This window comes from Drosophila montana, unplaced genomic scaffold (assembly GCF_035044405.1).
Source record: "Drosophila montana isolate Dmon_TW-CO22-7 unplaced genomic scaffold, ASM3504440v1 contig_2747_1, whole genome shotgun sequence".
NCBI classification, from domain to species: domain Eukaryota; kingdom Metazoa; phylum Arthropoda; class Insecta; order Diptera; family Drosophilidae; genus Drosophila; species Drosophila montana.
Window position 1 is genome coordinate 371272 of NW_026997619.1, and position 22931 is coordinate 394202.

General features: G+C 37.6%; 2 protein-coding genes across 3 annotated transcripts; one reads left to right on the top strand and one right to left on the bottom strand.

Annotated features, from left to right (window-relative positions):
- Nucleotides 1-1562: 1562 nt before the first annotated feature.
- Pkd2 (Polycystic kidney disease 2) lies at nucleotides 1563-7764 on the top strand. 2 transcript variants are annotated; one of them, XM_064684463.1, is made up of 9 exons: nucleotides 1563-1953; nucleotides 1984-2271; nucleotides 5297-6107; nucleotides 6233-6464; nucleotides 6523-6750; nucleotides 6808-7050; nucleotides 7170-7429; nucleotides 7491-7544; nucleotides 7606-7764. In XM_064684463.1, exons 1-9 carry the CDS (start codon nucleotides 1677-1679, stop codon nucleotides 7709-7711), a joined length of 2499 nt encoding a protein of 832 aa, XP_064540533.1. In that variant the 5' UTR covers nucleotides 1563-1676; the 3' UTR covers nucleotides 7712-7764. The 2 variants fall into 2 exon arrangements, with proteins under 2 accessions (XP_064540533.1, XP_064540532.1); XM_064684462.1 differs by having other exon boundaries at nucleotides 1563-2271.
- Nucleotides 7765-16858: 9094 nt separating this feature from the next.
- Nucleotides 16859-17915, bottom strand: LOC135429902 (serine-aspartate repeat-containing protein I-like). The gene has a single exon (XM_064684389.1). The coding sequence runs from the start codon at nucleotides 17766-17768 to the stop codon at nucleotides 17148-17150; it is 621 nt and encodes a 206-aa protein (XP_064540459.1). The 5' UTR covers nucleotides 17769-17915; the 3' UTR covers nucleotides 16859-17147.
- Between the last annotated feature and the right edge of the window lie 5016 nt (nucleotides 17916-22931).

The window sequence follows — 22931 nt, forward strand, 5'->3', positions numbered from 1 at the left end:
ATTGATTTCTTGCTTCAAAATAACAATATTATATTTAAATAGTTATAAACTATTTTGTTAAAATTTTTCAAACTATTATTTGTTTTCCAAAAATAAAAAAATAAAAGTGTACTTAAACTGCATAAACATAAAGTATAAATTTACCTATGAAATAGTTCTAATATTTAAAAAGGATAAAGTAATGATCTAGAGTTTTAAAAGCTGTTTAGTGAATATTGAAAAGTTAACTTTATAAATATTTTAAAATAAATGCAAAGAAATAAACCTTTCAATATTTTCAAACATAAAACATATATAAAAAAAACGAGTTTTATTTAATAACTATGATTAATCGGGCAGCTGTTGTATGTTGATAAAAGGTAAAACATTTGTTTATCCTAAGCTAATACTATATTTATTTATCTAATATTTACCAAAGTCTAGTCTTTTAAGGTCTCAAAGAAGCAGATTTCTATTGTTAAACAATCAAAATGAGGCACACCTTATTCACAATAGGACCACAAACTGTGGCATTCACGATAACTCGATAGGAAAACTAAAATATCGATTAACCAGAACTGAGTCGTGAACTCGTGCGTGAACTGTATCAGTTTACTGCTTCCCAAGCGACTCGCAAGTCGATGTCATGAGACTTTAGTAAACGCTTGAATTTTTCAAAGAAGCTTTTAATAAATAATATATCCAATTAAAGTAGATAAAAACTACTAAGCTATCGTTATTTACTATAATAAGAGCGTTAAAAAAGTTCGTGTTCTCGAAATTTGGAACCTAGACCAAGAGGATTCGGAACCTTGCTAAAGGAGTTAGTTCCCCTAGATTTTTCCTTAATTTTCTGTTGGAGTCCTATCACATCTATACTAAAAGCTGCTAACCATATTATTGTTAATAGTTTTACAAAATTTATCGATACTGCAAATTTCTTGACTTGGCTATCATAAATGATTTATTTCTCCGCGTTTTCTTAATTTTGTCTTTTTATTACATTTAAAATGTCAAATGGCGTTGAAGAACTTTAGTACAACTTTTTGAATTTGCATAGAATATCAGATTGTTATGTTATTCAAGGAGCTGGGTCCTTAAGCCATTGTGAGCGGTTTGTTGAGGGATCTTTACACATTTATGCGATTTCCCATGCATTTTTTATATGTCCTGACAACTCAACTGGGCGCTGATAGCCCAAAGGAGTTGCGCTGAGGAGGAACATAAATCAAAAACTGCCTGCAGTTGCAACTGCCACACAGCCTGCCCCCGCCCCTGCCCCTGCCCAAGCCACTGTCCATGCCCCAGCCACTGTCCTGCTGCTGCTGCAATTCAAATGTTGGCGTTAACGCATGAAATATGCATATGTATAAGGGCGATGCCAGGATGTGTTTGGCTATAAGGATGCAGTTGCTGTGTGCAGATGTTCGCTGCGTTTCTTGCCATTTTTTATGCGCACACACACACTCTTTTAAGGCATACCCACATTTTGATAGCTCGCCAGGTCAAAGCAAACATTGCTCAAACTTCAAGCTGTGTCCTGTCAGAGAGCAGCCCGTTTGCCAGCAGCTCAGTCTCAGTCAAGGAGCTTGTGAAGCACAAAGCAACGAAATAAACAAATCCCATAAAAAACAAAATAAAAACAAAAAAAAAACTCAAATTTGAATATTCAAATAGAACAAAGAAAATAAGCGAAAATGTCTGATAATGAAGATACTCCCAGTACCTCGAAGAAGGCAACACGCCCCAAGCCGCCGAAGCGTTCGCCTCGCGGCCCGCCACCGCCCGTGCAGCCACGTCCACGAGTTGAAGCTCCCGGCGACAGTTCACCAACGGCTAATCTTCCATCCCAATCTGAGGCAACAGAAAACGATCTGCCGCGTAAGCGCACATCGCGTCGTAAGAAGCGTGTAGTTCTGCCGGAAAAAGAGATGGATGCATACGGGCCAACGCCCGCGGAATCATCTGCTTCTACTCTGCCCGGACGATCCGAACAGCCAGCGCCCGAAAGGAGACGATCCATACAGCCAGACCCCGAAGAGCCACAGCCCACACGGTCAACGCAACGTGCCAGCAGCGTCTTTGGCACCATGTTCAAGCGCAAAGAACCTCAGCGGGGAAGTGATGGCGATCAGGATCCGGAGGCTACACAACATCGTAGATCCACCCTTGGAAATCGTGAAGTTATAAAGGCAAAAGCGGGTCGTATTCTCTACACCACCGACGAGGAGGTGCGCGATGCACTCATGGAATTTGGAGTGTTTATCATATTTCTCGTTTTGACCTCCCTGGGTGAGTACGAAATAATAGATTGGGACGAACTTCAATTGATAGTTCGAAAGAAATGCCAAATTGATCTATATGCTAAACCATGAGCAAATAGCCAAACTTTATTAAAATCGGTTGGGTTTTGACGAGTTATGAGGGTGGGAAATCTTGTCCTATGTCTAAATAGGATATTTGAGGGTACCATTTTCACATGAATTTCGACCAAAAATAATGTTGGTAGATTTAGATGCCAAATTGATCTAGAGGCTAAACCATGAGGAAAAAGCCAAACTTTATGAAAATCGGTTGAATTTTGACCGAGTTGTGAGGGTGGGAAATTTGGACCCATGTCTAAATACGATATTTGAGAGTACCATTTTCACATGAATTTCGACCAAAAACAATGTTAACAAATTTAGATGCCAAATTGATCTAGAGGCTAAACCATGAGGAAAAATCCAAACTTTATGAAAATCGGTTGAATTTTGACCGAGTTATGAGGGTGGGAAATTTTGACCTATGTCCATATAGGGTATTTGAGAGTACAATTTCCACATGAATATCGACCAAAAATTATTTGGCCACATTTATATGCCAAATTGATCTAGAGGCTAAACCATGAGGAAAAAGCCAAACTTTATGAAAATCGGTTGAATTTTGACCGAGTTATGAGGGTGGGAAATCTTGCCCTATGTCTAAAAAGGATATTTGGGTACCATTTTTACATGAATTTCAACCAAAAATAATGTTGGCAGATTTAGATGCCAAATTGATCTAGAGGCTAAACCATGAGAAAAATTCCAAACTTTATGAAAATCGGTTGATTTTTGACCGAGTTATGAGGGTGGGAAATTTTGACCTATGTCCATATAGGGTATTTGAGAGTACAATTTCCACATGAATATCGACCAAAAATAATTTGGCCACATTTATATGCCAAATTGATCTAGAGGCTAAACCATGAGGAAAAAGCCAAACTTTATGAAAATCGGTTGAATTTTGACCGAGCTATGAGGGTGGGAAATTTGGACCCATGTCTATATACGATATTTGAGGGTACCATTTTCACATGAATTTCGACCAAAAATAATGTGGCCAGATTTATATGCCAAATTGATCTAGAGGCTAAACCATGAGGAAAAATCCAAACTTTATGAAAATCGGTTGAATTTTGACCGAGTTATGAGGGTGGGAAATTTAGACCCATGTCTATATACGATATTTGAGGGTACCATTTTCACATGAATCTCGACCAAATAATGTTGTTAGATTTAGATGCCAAATTGATCTAGAGGCTAAACCATGAGGAAAAAACCAAACTTCATGAAAATCGGTTGAATTTTGACAGAGTTATGAGGGTGGGAAATCTTGTCCTATGTCTAAATAGGATATTTGAGGGTACCATTTTCACAAAATTCCGCCCAAAAATAATGTTGGCAGATTTAGATGCCAAATTGATCCAGCGGCTAAACCATGTGGAAAAAGCCAAACTTTATGAAAATCGGTTGAATTTTGACCGAGTTATGAGGGTGGGAAATTTGGACCCATGTCTAAATACGATATTTGAGGGTACCATTTTCACATGAATTTCGACCAAAAATAATGTTTTCAGATATAGATGCCATATTGATCTAGAGGATAAACCATGAGGAAAAATCCAAACTTTATGAAAATCGGTTGAATTTTGACCGAGCTATGACGGTGGGAAATCTTGTCCTATGTCTAAATAGGATATTTGAGGGTACCATTTTTACATGAATTTCGACCGAAAATAATTTGGCAGATTTAGATGCCAAATTGATCTAGAGGCTAAACCATGAGGAAAAAGCCAAACTTTATGAAAATCGGTTGAATTTTGACCGAGTTATGAGGGTCGGAAATTTTGACCTATGTCCATATAGGGTATTTGAGGGTACCATTTTCACATGAATTTCGACCAAAAATAATGTGGCCAGATTTATATGCCAAATTGATCTAGAGGCTAAACCATGAGGAAAAATCCATAATTTGACCGAGTTATGAGGGTGGGAAATCTTGTCCTATGTCTAAATAGGATATTTGAGGGTACCATTTTTACATGAATTTCGACCAAAAATAATGTTGGCAGATTTAGATGCCATATTGATCTAGAGGATAAACCATGAGGAAAAATCCAAACTTTATGAAAATCGGTTGAATTTTGACCGAGTTATGAGGGTGGGAAATTTGGACCCATGTCTATATACGATATTTGAGGGTACCATTTTCACATGAATTTCGACAAAAAATAATGTTGGCAGATTTAGATGCCAAATTGCTAGAGGCTAAACCATGAGGAAAAATCCAAAATTTGACCGAGTTATGAGGGTGGGAAATCTTGCCCTATGTCTAAATAGGATATTTGGGTACCATTTTTTCATGAATTTCGACTAAAAATAATGTTGGCAGATTTAGATGCCAAATTGATCTAGAGGCTAAACCATGAGGAAAAAGCCAAACTTTATGAAAATCGGTTGAATTTTGACCGAGTTATGAGGGTGGGAAATCTTGTCCTATGTCCATATAGGGTATTCGAGGGTACCATTTTCACATGAATTTCGACCAAAAATAATGTGGCCAGATTTATATGCCAAATTGATCTAGAGGCTAAACCATGAGGAAAAATCCAAACTTTATGAAAATCGGTTGAATTTTGACCGAGTTATGAGGGTGGGAAATCTTGTCCTATGTCTAAATAGGATATTTGAGGGTACCATTTTCACATGAATTTCGACAAAAAATAATGTTGGCAGATTTAGATGCCAAATTGATCTAGAGGTCAAACCATGAAAAAAATATAAATATTATAGAAATCGGTTGAGTTTAGACCGAGTTATGGGAGTGGGAAATTTCTATATTGGATAATAGCAAGTAAACCCCGGCCTTGCCCGTGTCATATATAAAATCTTTGAAAATGATTGTTTAACCGACTCCGTCTTAATGTGCGTTGATTACAGACAGTTTTATATATAATACCATATATTCGCGTATATCATTTATAATTAGAATAGTAACCGGAACTTTATTACAGTCACACTCTCTGTTCGGCACTCGTATATGTTTTATTTGAACGATACAATCAAGAAACTGTTCACCACACGTGATATGGTCATTGCGCCCTCGGTGACTGTAAATTTTGAGAAACTGATCACAATACCAGACTTTTGGGACTATTTGATCTATAATTTCCTAGTGATACTGCACGGCGATATGGCCATCGTTAGTCCCGATGGTCTAAACGCTGAAGATGAGGATGATGACGATCAGAAAAGGCCAGGCAATGAAGCAGGAGGCAATGTACCACCAGACGGTGAAGGACCAGCTGAACCAGAAGCCAAGCCACCTGAACCAGCCGAAAATCCAGAAGGCGATGCCAGGATCAAGCGTCAAAGGCCAGGCTTTAAGAGTCATATACGTCATAAACGGCAGGCCAACATGACGCGCCTCGAAGGCCGAGTCTTTTTGCATGAGAACCTGTTGCTGGGACCGCCACGATTACGCCAGATTCGTGTACGCAAGGATAGCTGCTATGTGAACGATGCCTTTATACGATATTTCAACACCTGCTATGCCGAATATTCGGCCAGTGCGGAGGAGATAGTACGGCAACACGGCGGTGCACCATATAAAACAATGGGGCAATTGGAATCGATGCCATTGTGGACCACCTTGGGTTTCTATCGTTCCGGTGGCTATACCGTCGACTTGACATACAATAAAAAGAAGAATCTAGAAACCATCAAGGAGCTACAAAAAAAGCATTGGTTGGATCGCGGTTCGCGTCTCTGTCTGATCGAGTTCAATCTGTACAACGAGAATACGGACATCTTTCAGAGCGCCAAGTGAGTCGGGGGCAGAAATTAAATACAGTTGGACTTAAACTGAAACTCGCTTCTTTAGCATACCTTTAGGATGTCACCCAATATTTTTGATTATTAGAACCTAATGTTATTAAATTAATTTTCAGATTTATAGCGGAAATACCGCCCACCGGTGGTGTTATACCGCAGAGTCAGCTGCAGACAGTTAAACAGTTCTCTTTCATAACGGACAAAAGTCTGACCATGTCTGTTGTTTATATATTCTGGTATATTATGGTTGTGTACTATAACATATATGAGATCCATGCAATGCGTAAATGCGGCCTCAAGAATTATTTTAAGTCCATACTCAATATCCAGGACTTGCTTATTCAACTCGTAGGTTTTCCTCAAACATAATCCAAACTGAGCTCAAATAAACTAAACTCTGTCACAGTTTTGTTACCTGGCTCTGGTCTATAATATTTGGCATACGTTCAAAATAAAGTCTTTGGTCTCTAGAGTGCGTTTCGAGGAAACCTATCAGAGTTTAGATACTCTGTGCTTTTGGAATACCATCTACGTGGATATGATGGCTATTTTGGCATTTCTCGTCTGGATCAAGATCTTTAAATTCATCAGCTTTAACAAGACGCTCGTGCAGTTCACAACCACATTAAAGCGCGTAAGTGTCTGGGCTTAATAAATTTCCACCATTTTCATTTAGTTTTTCCTCGCTTAGTGCTCCAAAGACTTGGCTGGGTTCAGCCTTATGTTTGGCATTGTGTTTCTGGCCTATGCTCAGCTGGGTCTATTGCTGTTTGGCACCAAGCATCCAGATTTTCGTAATTTTGTCACCTCCATTTTGACCATGATACGCATGATTCTTGGCGACTTTCAATATAATCTTATAGAGGACGCAAATCGTGTGCTGGGACCCATCTACTTTCTAACCTATATTCTGTTGGTCTTCTTCATTTTACTGGTAAGCAGGACACACATTTTATATTTCCTTTGGCTACAAATCGATTCAAGCCCGGCGTTCTATTATTTTCTCATTTACTTTTGATCAGCATTATTATTTCACGCGTCTTATTCCTCTAGAACATGTTCTTGGCCATCATAATGGAAACCTACAACTCGGTGAAGAGTGAAATAACTCAGGGTCGCAGTCAGCTTGGCTCTTATATCTATAAGAAAATAACTGGTTTCATTTATTACATCATGCACTGCGGTCGTAAACGTCAACATCAACCTGTAAGGCAACAGCGACACGATACTGACGACGATCTACCAGAGGATTTGTCCTCCAGTCGCTATCAACAGCCCAAGGTTCAAATGCGCAGAAATATGACGGAGGCAGAGTAAGTTTGAATATGGAAAACACGTTTAGAATAATTGCCAAAAAAAATACTCTTTCTACAGGGCACACTACTTTGAAGATGTACCAAATGATGTTAAGGACAAGGACATGTTTCGGTAGGCACAATTTAAATTAAATATATTTTCATATATTTAAAGTTTCTCTTCTGTCCATCAGTCTTAACAATCGCGTGTCACTGTTGGAGGAAATTTTGGAACAGCTGGTTACCAATATGGACGGCATACTGAAGCGTGTGGAAAATGAAATCAAGAAAAACAAATAACAGCCCTGAAGATCTATATATAAAGTATGAATATAGTATAGAATCTATAGAATGCATAGAATGCATATTAATATTAAATGAATTTTAAGAGCTTTTTGTGTTTGTGCCTTGAAGGACTTTAAATAAAATACGTGTTTGCAGAAGTCTTCCTTATTCCTTGAAATTTCTCACCTGTATCATCGAGTTAACTTTAAAATAAACAAATTAATTAAGTTCGGTCCGCTGAACACCCAAGCAAAGGAACCGCAAAAACCCACTGCGCTAATCTCTGCCAAATCTGATGCCTGTTCACCCCCGTTTCGTCCTGCCCACAACAAGGCCATAACGAGGTTTTAAAAAAGGGGACAACAAAGCGTTGCCACCAAATATATTTAGGTAAGGGAACGCGGGATGGGGTCGAGTGTGCTAAAGGACATGTGGCTCAAGCGGGGGGGAGCATCATTAACTATCTGCGTGTAGAACCCGCTTGCTGGGACTAGGATATATACAACACGCTCCAGCCGCCCCGTTGCGGTTGTGGCACGTGTGTGGCAAGCGGTAACATCTGTGTTGAAAGCAGAAACAATGGAGAACAAAAAGGGGAAAAGTTATTAAGCAATTTGTATTTACAAATTGCATTTATACAACGTGTTAAATAAAGTAACGAAATGCAAAAGAAAATATGACGTGCATGAAGAGATACGAGTGTGAAAAGCTGAATTTGATATAATTAACATATTTGGAATACAAAAATATAAAGAAAAGACAATTATCCCAAGTCAAAAATGTGACGATAATAGAAATGCTCAAGCATTAACAATTTCAGTGATAGATATATTTATCAGATACATACATACATATATTAGCTCCCAAACAAAGATATCTTAGATACGGCGAAAATTAGTATAAAATATTATATAAGATCTCAATACGCTGATTAAAATAATAAAATTCAAATATTATAAAAAAAAAGCTCGCAAAAATGTTGTAATTTTTTCAAGCGCATCGAAATCAAATAACTTTATAGAAGTGGAATCTATAAAATCAGGTGATTACCATTACCATTAATAGTAGTGCAGACAGTAAAAGAAATAAAGCTTGCACGTAAAAATGTATAATACATTCTATAATCAAATTTAAACAGTGCCGTCTGTAAAAACATGTATACCCATGCGTAGCCCCATACATGTATTATTCTGCCCCGCAATCATAGTTATACACAATTCGTTCTCAAATCAACAACAATCCAAAGCAAAATAAGCAATAAAATAATATTTCATAAATATAACTATGATTTTGTACCATAGTTGAATGAATGCCAAAACATTCAAAATAATCGAGCATGTACAAACTTTTACATACCAAATAGATCATATTTAACGAGCATACACTCGTGTTATTTTGCTCTTGTTAATACAAATACAAAATACAAATTGAAAAGTTGCCATCATCGAGGCCCAACATGGAACAGTTATGTAAATACAAAAGCGAAGCAGAGAACCGGAGCAGACAGATTGCGCTGCCAGCGCAGCAGTGCGATGCCGCCAATTGGCACTTGAAAAGGCGCCAATTGCCACAGGATAACTAACGAGTGGTGCGGGCGGGGTGGCAGCGCCATAATTACTTACCTTTATGCTTTATGCATGCACAGAAAAATGTTAAAATGTTTCTGCTATGCTCATCATAATGATCAAGATGATGATGTTGATGATGCTGGGTAGTTGGCAACGGGCCAGTTCGAGTGGCATTGCCTACTACCTCAGCCATAATGTACAAATATGTTGGCCACTTGTGCATTCAATGGGCCTGCAATTCGCCCAAACAACAGCAGCAAAACGAACACGAAAAACGCAAGAGTTTTGTCGCTGAGAATGCTCAACAAGCAAATACCCTGTAAGCAACGCCATTACAATGATTCCCACTCAGTAAATATATATACATTCTTACACAACTCACATACACAGACACGCACACACATACAACCGGATAATTAATATACATATACACCTTTGAGCATCGGCGATGCCTCCTCTGTCTGCTACATACATTTTAACACAACCATTATACCCTCTTCTACACATTTTCAATGGGTATAGGGTTACAAAATAAAAGAAGAAATATTCGTAAAGTGTCCGCACACAAGCGAAAGCAAAATGAAATTGACGCGTAAATATTAAAACAGGTAAATATAAAATGAAATGGCAAAAATTACAACTGCTTTTCTGCTATTTGCGCACAACATAAATCAACACTGCTTTAAAGTTATCAATTCTATTAAATATATGTATGTATGTATGTACTTACCATCATATAAATGCATGTTTACCATATATATATATATATATATTCATATTTATTGCTGTAATATTTTGAGCACTCGCGCTGACCGCTCTTTAATTCCGTTATTTTGCTTTGCACTATTCTTTGCGCGTCTCTTTCGCTCGAACGTTTTTCTGTGAGAGCGAGCGAAACTTTGCAATTAAAACCAAACATTAATAACAACTTTTAACTGCTTTTCATTAAACTAATTTTCACTTTGTTTGCCGAACACACAATTTGTCGAATTATTAAACATAATATTTAGAGTTTTTACGTCTTCGGCCACCGATTACTGGGATGCTGGGTCACAGCTCGCCGAACTCGCGACTAAAACTGTCTCCACATAACAGCTGACTGTTTAAGTTAACAGGGAGAGCTCAATCAATGCTAAGATCATAATTGAGCAGATGCGTGTTCTATATCTGTTAAGTCCTTATGTTGTCAGTCGTACCACCTGAAAGACAGCGCATATTATTAAAATGTAAATAAATACCTTACTTTTAACTTACTTTTGAAAGTCAGCCATAAAAGTTAAATAAATTTAACTATCCGCCAGTGTATTTGCTATTACTATTTTCAGCAGCATTTTACACATTAATTAAAATTAGATTTGAATATAATTTTATAGATTTATTAAAATGCTTTGGGCATAAGCTGAAGGCAAATTATTTGTTGGTACCTTAACAGCAGCAGGGAAATAAAATGTTAACCTGTTCAAGCTTTAACAGACCCGCCTAACAGCAGCCTGTTTGCTACTTTTTCAGCCATGTTAAGCTGTTATTGTTTTTACAGCGCAGACTTAACAGCTGCCTGTTAAAGTAGCATTCAATGCGGCAGCATAAAAACATGTCAATAAGCAGCTTAGTGCTTGCTGGTATAAACAAAAAAAATTCAACAGGACAAAAGGATAATGCGTAATTAACTGGCCACAAGTTAACCATTAATTAAACGCACAACTCATTAATGGCAAGTGTTTTTTTTTTCGTATGTGAACAAAACATTTTATCAACACATTCCTGTCAACATTTTCAATGCAACAAAATTGAATCAATGGAAAGGGACTATTATGCGGCACATAAAACATAATATGTGGGAATAATGATGCCATTTATGTAGCTGACCATTTGTCAACTATTATTCTGATGATATTCTCAACTTACCCCATATGATATTGAGTCCAACGACAACAGTTAGAAAACGATAACAGTGTGGGAAAATGGGCGAGTTTTTGTTCCAGAGGACAGTCCATTTTATAAGCCAGACTCTTTACCAAATCTGCCGTGGCTGTGCCTTTGGCTATTTTGAGTACAATGAAGAAACGGAAAAGTTATATATTTGCCAGCATACGACTTTAAGGAAGTACATTACCTGGACTATAAAAATATGTTTGTTGCTGCTCGATTATGTGAATTACATTTATATGCTGGCTGATATTTTCGCCCATATGTTTGATAATATTTCGGAAAAGAGTGCCGGTTACAATTTCTATCTGGAGACCTCCATTTACGGCAATGTCAACTTTCAGTGTCTGAGAATGTTATATATCCTGCACAGTTGGAACAATAGTGGAGCCTATGTGACCGTGATAAATCAGATAATGGAATTGCATAGAAATATGAGCTCAACATTTGATAAATCCAATTTTACGCTTGAACATAATATTCTGATCATTTCTGTAGTCGAATTAGTTTTGACCTTGCTCCAAATATGGAATCAAATGATGACCAATTATATTCTTCTGGTGTTTGTTTATCATTTGGTATTATTTGAGCTATTTTATTGGGCCTATTTTCTCTATCAGTTAATTTTTAATAACCTGGCATCAGGTATTGCTCAATTTGCTCAGTTCCTATGCTGGGAATCTTGGGCCCAACAAACGTGATCGTCATCAGCTAATGCTCTTTTACGGCCTTTACTTTCGCATGTGTGCGATACACGGCCACATTACACAACACTGGCTGAAAATAGCTGGCGGCCTGTTCGCCAGCATTGCCATGTTATCGCTGGATATGGCCGAAGAATTAAATGATATTATCTACGAACAAGAGAGTCCTTTGGAGAAGTGGAAATATTTTGTCGTCTACAAAGTAGGCAATTGCCTGGCACCAATAGTAAAAATTTTCCTCTTAGGCTTATGCAATAATCGCATCGAAAAACTAACCAAACTTTTGGGTCAACAAATCTATCTGATTGAACTCTTGCACTGGAGGAGATCTCTGGACAAGCTGCCTTCAACTAAGAGCAAACCTTTCACCAGACTGCTGGCTTCTAAGGTGAGTTAATAACTAATTAACTATTCGATTGATTCGATAAATATTTCATCGTATTTACAGTTCAACTGCTTTGTCCTGCAGCAGCACACGCGTCCGATCCGAAATCATATTTGGCACACAGGTCAAACGATAAATATCGAATTTCTACTGTTATTTATATGGCTAGCTTTTTTGAATGCAATGTCAAATTTACAGTACGAACTGACAAAGAAGTCATTTAAACTCTTTTAACCGAGCTGTGCAAACAATAATGCTCCGCTTTCCAACACTGCGAAGTCCTTAAAGCAACTAAATAAGCTAAAAACCAATCAAAATAATTGGTTAACTAAAATCACTAACCAAAAAACATATAGACCGGACATGCAGAGTAAAATATGTGGTCTCCAAAAATTGGTTTGCATCTGGTCCAACGAGCGAGTAAGATATACATATGACATCTTTTGAGCGCACACACTACAGGAAACTCCTTTGGCTTACTCTCTTCCATATGATTTGTGCGATAGAACGGCATCGCTGTTTTTTATCTCGCTCCCACTACAGGAAACTGCTTTGGCTTACTCTCTTCCATATGATTTGTGCGATAGAACGGCATCGCTGTTTATTTTTATCTCGCTCGCACTTACTCTCAGTGCTCTCAATGCTCTCTTCATGTCTAGGTACCGTTTAAATGTTTGTGTGTGCATGTGGCCGCACAAGCAAAAATGCCTACAAATTCAATTTTTGTCAAAAGTCGGTGGCATTTCTTCCCTTTTGAGGGGACAAGTAATATGAAATCATGAAAGGGTTTGCCAAGTCGATGCGGAATTCTTTCATTTTAGCTCGGTATTGCTGGAAAGGGTACCTAAGCGTTGGCATGTGTGCATTTTAAAGTTTTTGGACTTGCTATTCACGCATACTTGCGTATTTTGTATATGAATAGAAGCATTTATGCGCATGTGTGCCTGTTGGTCCCTGCCTGCCTGTCCGATCCAAATTTGACAATATTTTGTGATTTCTGAATTTCGAGCTCTGCGCACACACACACACAGACACAAATGTGTGTGAATGGGCAGATCATGGGCGCAAAAGAAAATATCATTTTTGGCCCGCGGTTGTCGCGCACCCTTCTTTTTATGATTTTGGGGTTGAATCGATGAAAAAATGTTGACCCCTCAATACCTGCAGATCCAATTCATATATGAAAAAGCTAAATATTTAAAGACAATAAAATTATGAATACTATAAATATATATGTAATTGCTCCTATTTTGTATTTGGTATATTTGAATATTTTAAAGATTTTATTTTTTACACAATTTTCCTAAAACTAGTTAAGTGATCAGTCACTTGACCTAAATATGCAGGTACAGGTGCTTGGCAAAATTTTACCCTTTCCACCCAATGGGCTGCTGCAGGGGTCAACATTTTTTCATCGATTCAACCCCAAAATCATAAAAAGAAGGGTGCGCGACAACCGCGGGCCAAAAATGATATTTTCTTTTGCGCCCATGATCTGCCCATTCACACACATTTGTGTCTGTGTGTGTGTGTGCGCAGAGCTCGAAATTCAGAAATCACAAAATATTGTCAAATTTGGATCGGACAGGCAGGCAGGGACCAACAGGCACACATGCGCATAAATGCTTCTATTCATATACAAAATACGCAAGTATGCGTGAATAGCAAGTCCAAAAACTTTAAAATGCACACATGCCAACGCTTAGGTACCCTTTCCAGCAATACCGAGCTAAAATGAAAGAATTCCGCATCGACTTGGCAAACCCTTTCATGATTTCATATTACTTGTCCCCTCAAAAGGGAAGAAATGCCACCGACTTTTGACAAAAATTGAATTTGTAGGCATTTTTGCTTGTGCGGCCACATGCACACACAAACATTTAAACGGTACCTAGACATGAAGAGAGCATTGAGAGCACTGAGAGTAAGTGCGAGCGAGATAAAAATAAACAGCGATGCCGTTCTATCGCACAAATCATATGGAAGAGAGTAAGCCAAAGGAGTTTCCTGTAGTGTGAGCGCTCAAAAGATGTCATATGTATATCTTACTCGCTCGTTGGACCAGATGCAAACCAATTTTTGGAGACCACCTATTTTACTCTGCATGTCCGGTCTATATGTTTTTTGGTTAGTGCTAAAATGTGTTCGAAGCAAATGGACTAAAAGCATAGCATACCTTACGGAGCACAAATATTGTAGGAACCTCCATTTTAGTACTTGAAGAATTGAGTTAAAACTGAAATAATAAAATAAAATAGTTAAGTACAGATGAAACAAATAAACAAATAATAATTCCTTAAAATTAAAAATGGTCGTATTACATTTTCATATTTACCTTATCGAAAATATATTACGGCTCATTATTCAAATTATGTGGCCCATCATTGGGCCACAACATTTGATGACCACAGCACTCACTCATCCAGGACACTCGTGAGCCTTGGAATTGAACCCTTGAAGAGTCAGTTATTCTCGATGGAGCACTTGGAGCGGTACCTATTCGAGTGGAGCGTTAGAATCTTGTGCGATACTCTGTATAGAGTCTGTCGTTTCGCCGGCTTCGGGCACTTTAGATACAATAGAAGGACTCGAAAATATTGCTTTTATAAACCTAGAAGAAAGCTTAAGTGGATCGTTAAGCTCTGCCTACTTTTCATGGACAAACACAACATAATTGGCATATTATTTTTTATGCTAGTCAACTTTAGCCTTAAGCCGCCTTTTCGGGAAAGTCGAGACGGTTTTGAGGCGTTTTTATTCTGTTCAACACTGTTTTTGGCCAACTGTCAGCTGTTGTGCCTGTTTTACCCGGCACACAGTCAGAAGTACAGTAAAGCCTGCCTGTTAGCTATTAACAAATTAATTAAACTACATAAAAATGTGAGATTGTGCTGCGGAGGTTGTAAATTTGCCACCGAAACTTGTATACTAGTGTTGTTTTTAGTGCAATACAGTTTTACAACACTGCAGCTACTGCACGGATGGTGGCGACCCCGGATCTTTACATACAATCTACTGTTATTCGAAATATATTTCTGTGCCTATTTTGTGTATCAGCTGTTGTTGATGGCTTGGCTCCGGGCTCTGTTAGCCCATTTAACTGGATATAACTTGAATCCCCAACTTGGAATCTTTCCGAGCTCTCGCTATCGTCGGCAGCTGATGCAGTTTTATAGGGTATACACTAGACTGAATCGGGTACATAGGAGTATTAGCCAACTCTGGCTGCAGGTAGCCGGCGTGCTTCTTATCGGGATCCTCAAGTTAGCTCAAGACTATGCTGATGTCCTATATAACATCATTTATTATAAGAAACTGAATGGAAATATAATTATGTTCGTGATCAAAATCGGAAGCTGTTTGGCGCCCTTAATGAAAATATTTCTTCTGGCCTTGTGCAATGAACGCCTTGAAAAGTTCAATCAAGAGTTGAGACAACAACTTTTTCGCATCGAATTTTTGCATTGGCAATGGGTCCATTCCGGCGTGGAACTCGCCGTGGGAATACCCCTGGCCAAGCTCCTAAGCAAAGGGGTGAGTATGTCAGCAAGCTAAAGGGAATATCCTTAATGTAAATTATCTTTACTCCTCGCCAGAATTCTAGCTTTTATCTGCAGCTGCTTGTGCAACAGTTTGGAATATATTTTTGGAATATGCGACAGGCCATGAACTTCAAATTTCTACTCTGGTTTCTATGTGTAGCTATTTTTAATGCCATATCTATGTTGCATTATCGGATGCTATATACGGATCAAATCTAGCTATACTTTGTCATTAGATTAAATAAGTATTATTATTAGATTAACATTAATAAAAAAAAAAAAACATTTTAATGTATTTTAAACATTTATAGCGAGTTCTGCCTAGACTATCCATAAACTAAAAGATGTGCATTAGTCGACTAGTAGATACTCTGTACTGTCATGTGACTAGAGAAAAAGATGTGAACTAGTCGACTAGTAGATACTCTGAACTCTCATACGACTAGACTATGCATAAAGTAAGGTGATGTGCGTTAGTCGACTAATAGATACTCTGTACGCTCATGTGACCAGGCTAAGCATACAATAAGGTAAAAAGCATTAGTCGACTTGTAGATACCCCGTACTCTCATGCAACTAGACTTTGCAAAAAGTAAAATAAATTGTTCGACTAGAAGATACTCTGTACTCAGCTACAAAACTTATAAAGTACCCTAAACAGCTTCTTCTTCAACTTGTTCTACATAAATACCTTCTTAGCCCTTTCAAAATTTGTTTACCAATTTTTAATTTTTAGCTTAGATTTTAAGAAAAATTAAATGATTTATATCTATTCGAACCTAGATAAGAAATTATGTCTGCAGCGCTTTTAAGCTACAAGATATACTTAAAAAAAAAGAAAATCGATATTTATCGATTTTAGGCAGATATAATACTTAGTCTCTAGCATTGCTTTAAGATAACCATTTTGGTAAATTTCCAATTAGGTATAGGGTATTAAAGAATGCGTGTAAGCTTCTAAACATTCATTTACTTTACCTTCTCATAAAATAATTTAAAATTAGGCTTAATTTGTGCAAAATACAAGCCAAAAAATGTTACTCAAATTAACTTTTATTTTTGGTATTTATATATGTATATATATATGTATTTGATCAATAAATATGTTAGCATGCACATCGGATGCATTTAATACTCGTACTTACTGAGCTCAGTGATAATAATTTAATGGATGCGCGGCTCTGGCAACTCTCTTAAGGTATTTCTTGATTCTATCTTAAGGCATGTTGTTTCTTAAAGAGTTACATATGCGAGCTATGAAAATGCTGCTTAAAGAACTAAAAGACTTAAGATTAAAGAGGCTAGACTATGCTGTGGCCGCGGAGCTCACTTCATGTGCGTCGTCGGCGGCGTCAAGAGGGATAATTTCTCAAACATGGGCATGGTCTGGACAGCGGCGGGCAACTCAATCAGCTCGGCGTCTGGATTGTACGGATAGTTGGGATTGGCGGCGGCCACATCGTTAACGGCAATATCATTGGACAGATCGACGGGCGCAAAGGTCTCATAGATGTCAATGTGATTATTCAAATCGTTGCCGGGATCCGCGGCAGCCGGAGCATCTGCATCCGCTTCGGCATCTGCTTCGGCATCTGCTTCAGCATCCGCCTCCAGTGTGGCCCATTCATCGTTGAAGGTTTCGCTCATTTCCACGGGCGTCGCACGGCCATCCTCCTCATCGTCCGAGGACTCCAGCTCCTCGCGTTCCCTGTACAACTGTGGCTCCGACTCCGGCTCAACGACCAATTCCGTGTCCGATGCGTCGCCAAAGTTTTCAATGGCCACCAAGGACTCGGCCTCTGTCGCATTATGTCTGTCGCTGTCGCCGTCGCCGTCTGGCAGCGGCATTTCCGTTTCCTCATTATGCGCCATTGTGCCGGCATCTTGAGCTGCGGCCAGCTGCTGATGCTCCTCCATCTGCTGCACATCTTCCATCAGGTCGGCCATTATAGTCTGTACACTCTGTTTGATGTCAGTGGCTTCTGCGAGGCTATCTTCTATGGACGAGCTGGAGGCAAGTGTGCTTGTGGCTGTAGTTGCTTTTGTTCTTGTTCTTATTGTTGCTGTTGTTGTTGTTGTTGTTGTGCTTGTGCGCTGTGTGTGCAATGGAGTTGCGGGTGCATCGGTTGTGTGTGTGTGCGTGTGTGTGTGTGTATTATGTAAATAAATGGAATAAAAGTTTGTATTACTTTCAAGTTTGCCAATTATGTGGCTAGTTTTTAGTACAAGCAGTCGCCGCATGCAAATTAATTAATTTAAAAAGAAAATCTATGTTCCAGTTGCCGACGCTTAGATACCCTTATTTTGCTTATATCACGAAAAACCAAATATTTTATCCAAAAACTTCATTTAAGTCCGGTGTAGTAAACAATTTTGAAAAACAGAACTTCTTCATATGAAGATTAAATTTTCGTCCGATAATTCTTGACTGTTAAAACTGATCACAAATATATGCACTTTATTGTATCGAAGCTATCTCCTTTTAAGCGTTACACAGTTTATGACAAAACCATAATACTCTCTAACAGAGTAGCTTAAAATGTTATACTTACAGACAAGACGCAGCTCTGTTACGCACGCACCGAAAGTTCAAACTAATTTGCTGTTAAGCAAAGCTTTGACTTTTATACATAGATTTAACTACTGCGCGGCTGACTCATGCGCGAGAGCAGATAGTAAGCCGTGCTTTAACAGTCAGAGAGAGAGAGAGGCATGGAGAGTTAGCAGCAGCAGCGGCGCTGTTAAGCTCGCAGTATTGCTATTACTGAGCTGATTTCTAAGCTGGTCTTCTATTCTCTCCTGATCTGTTCTAACGCACGCTCTCTCACTCACTCTCGCTTTTGTTATTCCACATTCATTTACATTTCTGCTTAATATGCGTTGCCTCACGCATGAATCACCTTCGCGTCTGATAACATTTCGTTGAAATTTATTTATATACCTTGCCGAATACAATTAAGCATGCAAGCAGCTAAGCGCCCCCGGCCTGTCATTCACACAGTTTTGTTGGTCACTCGGTCGAACGCTGTAAACGTCGAGTGACGTCACAAGTTCATTTATTATTATTGCATTTGACAGCCGCCCCCTATATGAAGAAATATAAATATTTCTATTCTCAGTTTTCGACAGTCGTCTGCCATGTAACAAATTGCACAAATTCGCAGAAATTTGTATTATTAATACAAAATGCGCATTAGCTGTCGCAGCGCTCAGTTTATTTTTGTTTGTTGCGCTCACTTAAGTCTTGAGATGATTTTATTATTTAACCGATATGTATGTATGTATGTATGTATGTGTGTATGTAGGTGTTACCTACAGAAGATGCTCAGTCACAGTTGAGAAGATTGAGTCACGTTTTAATGATTGTTTCCGGGGAAATTCTCGAGAATTGAGTATCTAATAAACTAAGATTGTATTCGCGCATAACTGAGGGATATCGCATGCAAGTCTTTTGTCGGGTTTTTATCTTTGAAGTTTAAAAGATCTTTTGATGTTATAGTGTAGAAAATGTAGATCAAAGTTTTGAAATTGTTAATAAAATATCAAAAATATAAAATATTCAATCTAAGCGTTTTGTATGTTTTGAAATTGTTAATAAATAAAATATGAAAAACTTAGAAATATTTTTTCTAGGCTCCCAAACATTTTTCTTAAAACTTTGAAAAATGTTGTTCCACACAATAATAAAAAATGATAAAATCCCATCAAAAACTTTAAAGTTTTGCCCTCTTAAGCAGTATTTGTGCTAGTAGATCTTCTGAAATTTATGACCTATGCTTGTCAATTTTGATATGGGGCACGACCCCCCTCCTCCCCCCTGCACTGACCCCCTTACATATGAAAATTTCTTCGCAGTTTAACGCTCTATTTTACGCTGCATATTTGATGTGTTTTTGTGGCAGTTCACAGTTCCCGCTGTTTTTTGCTCATTTCACGCACACTTTGTAGCACGCACACAACTGCTTCAGGGTCTCAAAGACCCCCCCCCCCCTAACCCACCCTCTGGTAAACCCCCCTTCAACAGCAGTTTAAACCAGCACATAAAAAACCGGGGCGCATAACAAATTGAAATGCAAGTGCACAAAGTAATTTTTACAAAGTTATGAAGCGCTTTGGCGAGTCGACATACATATGAATATATACATATATATATATATATATTTATACGATGATTGCAGTGTATACAAATAGCCCATATATGGTATTTGTACAGTTTTTTAATAGGAAAATATTAATAAAATATCGCATTTGACTGGTTGGTGCCACGGCGACAGGCAAATTGTTTAACAAGCTTCAACAATTTTGCAATATTTCTGCAGGAGTTGGCCAGCGGAGGGGTTGGATGGATGGAAGGGGTTTTGGGGGCGGTGTACTTTGTGTGTGTTACTTTATATTAATATTTATACAAATTCAAATAAATGCATGAGCCGAGTTTGGGGTGCCAAAACCGCAGCTTTCAATATCCGCGTGAGAGATGGAAACAAACAACAACAACAAAAAAAATAAGTAAATAATACAAAAAGCAGTTGCATAAATTGAATAAATTTAACGCGACTTGTGCAATAGTTTTTCCCCAGCGGAAAAGCTACCCCAACTGCAAATGTTTTTCATTGTTTGCAAATTTAACATTTTTTGTGAATACATTGAAATGTTGACATGTCGCACTTATGCTTTAAAGCTGTTCATAATTGCGCTTTCTGCTTTTCTTTTTTTTTTCCTGGTCATTTATTAATTTTGCGCTGATTTATGTCATTATGAGGGAAAAATGAAATAAAATACAAAAAATAGCAACAACAAAAATGGAAATGGCGACACGCAAAATGCTCGCAAGTCGCGTGCTCGTCGAATTCGATACAATAAATTCTCATAAATACAACACGGGGGCATGGTCACGCCCACCGGCGCAAGCAGACGCCCAAGACAAGGATTTATGCGCTTGGCGCACATGACTTTTAATATAAATTAATTTTTATTATGGCTAAAAGTAATTAATGGACTTGAAAAACCGCATATATGATGCATGTACCGTTAAATTGCTGCAACAACTGTAACGTGTCGCGTGAGCGGCCGTTGCGGGGGTGGGCGCAAAAAGCTCATTTATAACGCAACTGTTTGTGCCAGCCAGATGGCAACCCTGTTACAAAATGAACTGGGCACACTGACTGCATTTGAGGGGTTTCTAAAAAAATATTACGTTGCTTTCAGCAACTGAGCACAGGATATTTTTGGAGAGCTTTGAGAGTTGATTAAAGCTTTTGAGGAAAAGAAAAAGATCCACCCAATTACAATTGAATAAAAGTATTTCCTGGAAAAAAGTATTTCCAAAGAATTGTTTTAAAAATGTACAAGCATATAAGAGCTTAAAGCTAATGAGGGAAATAGTTACATCTACACAAATACAACTTTACTTAGAGTAATTATCGAAATATCGAAGAGCTTTAAGGTAAATGGTATCTTGCAGACTTTTATAATTGTATGCTATCTTTTTAGGCTAACGCTTTCCATAGATCAAAGACCGTATAGAGCTTTCGAGATAATGAAGGCAAGGAAAGCTCATTAAAGCTTCATTTTAAAAGTTTGTCTGACGCATAAGCTTTATAAACTAGAACAACTCAATTACAATTAAAAAAAGTTATATAGATCCAACAATGAAATTTAAATAGAGCCAAAACATGTGTAACCTTTTGAAAGCTTCGAGAGAATAAAGAGCATTGAAAGCTGATTAAAGCTTTATTTGAAAAGACTTTTCTAAGCCTTATCAAAATAGAAGCTTTATAAACTACAAAATCTTTCATTTAAGAAAAGTTAGGCTATATTAATTAAAGAATTAACTTTAAATAGAGCCAAAATATATGAAAACCTTAGAAATCTTTACTTGTATTGCTCTATTAATTAGAGCTCTATAGAAAAAACATTAATGGTTCATCAAAATAACTTCTACATCATAAGCAAAACTTGAGAAAATTCCGATGGGTAGCTTTAAAAAATAATTGAACCAGAAATTTTGTAACCGTCGAAGATCCCCTCAATTATGCAATTAATCTGTGCATATTTTATAACCCAGACAGCAATTGTCATAGCTATATTTGTGCTGGGAAGCTCATTTGCCTCATTTTTTAGCTTAATATATAATTTGTTTTAATGCACCCCGTTGACACATAATAAAATGTATAATTTGTTTGCATTAATAATTTGGACGCAATGAAGTCAATCCGAAAGCAAACAAAAAACGCACACAAAAAATGGCACCTCTCACACATCTATTACGCAAATATGTAAATTACAATGTTAAACAGCAACAAAAGACAAGTTTGTTTGCCTATTAAGAGTTATAGACTGGGAAATACCCAGTAGAGATCTGAAGAGTTATATCATAATTTAAGAAAAATTTATGAATTCATTTAATAAACATCGTTTAAAATCGATAAGTATCGATCTTAAAGGCAAAGTTATTAAAACCTTATAATATAATAAAAACCAGCATATGAAAATCTGCTGTAAAAGCTGTTAAGGTTTCGTGATCTTCTTGCTTAACCTCAAAAACGTTGCTTGGAAATCGATATTTATCGATACATGCCCTGATAACCATCGACTGCTGATAAAGAAGAAATTTTTCTCTTACACATTGTTGTTCAATAGACTGCACTAACCTATTTGTAACTGCTACAGGGTATACAAAAGTAGCAAATCTAATTGTATAATCTTGGAAATCGATATTTATCGATATATGCTCAGATATCCACACTTAATGCTGATGTGATGCCTGTTACATATTGTTCCTTAAGTTCAATAGACTGCACTAACCTCTTTAATTGCTTCAGGGTATACAAAAGTAGAAAATATAATTGTACAATCTTGGAAATCGATATTTATCGATATACGCTCAGATAACCACCGACTTAATGCTGATGTGATCCCTATTGCTTATTGTTCCTTTATGCTGATATAATGTCTGTTACATATTGTTCCCTAAATTCAATTGACTTCGCTAAACCATTAGAAATTTCTACAGGGTATACAAAAGTAGAAAATCTAATTGTACAATTAAACATTTTGTCGTGTTAATAAAATATTTATGATTGCGGTGGCTGCCGGTTTATTGACCAGGCA

Bases quoted from the DNA above. Each gene is read 5' to 3' on its own strand.
- Pkd2 (XM_064684462.1), top strand. From the start codon at position 1,677: ATGTCTGATAATGAAGATACTCCCAGTACCTCGAAGAAGGCAACACGC. The intron at 6,108-6,232 runs GTGAGTCGGGGG...ATTAATTTTCAG, and splicing joins GACATCTTTCAGAGCGCCAA to ATTTATAGCGGAAATACCGC. The intron at 6,465-6,522 runs GTAGGTTTTCCT...ACTCTGTCACAG, and splicing joins AGGACTTGCTTATTCAACTC to TTTTGTTACCTGGCTCTGGT.
- LOC135429902 (XM_064684389.1), bottom strand. From the start codon at position 17,768: ATGGCCGACCTGATGGAAGATGTGCAGCAGATGGAGGAGCATCAGCAG.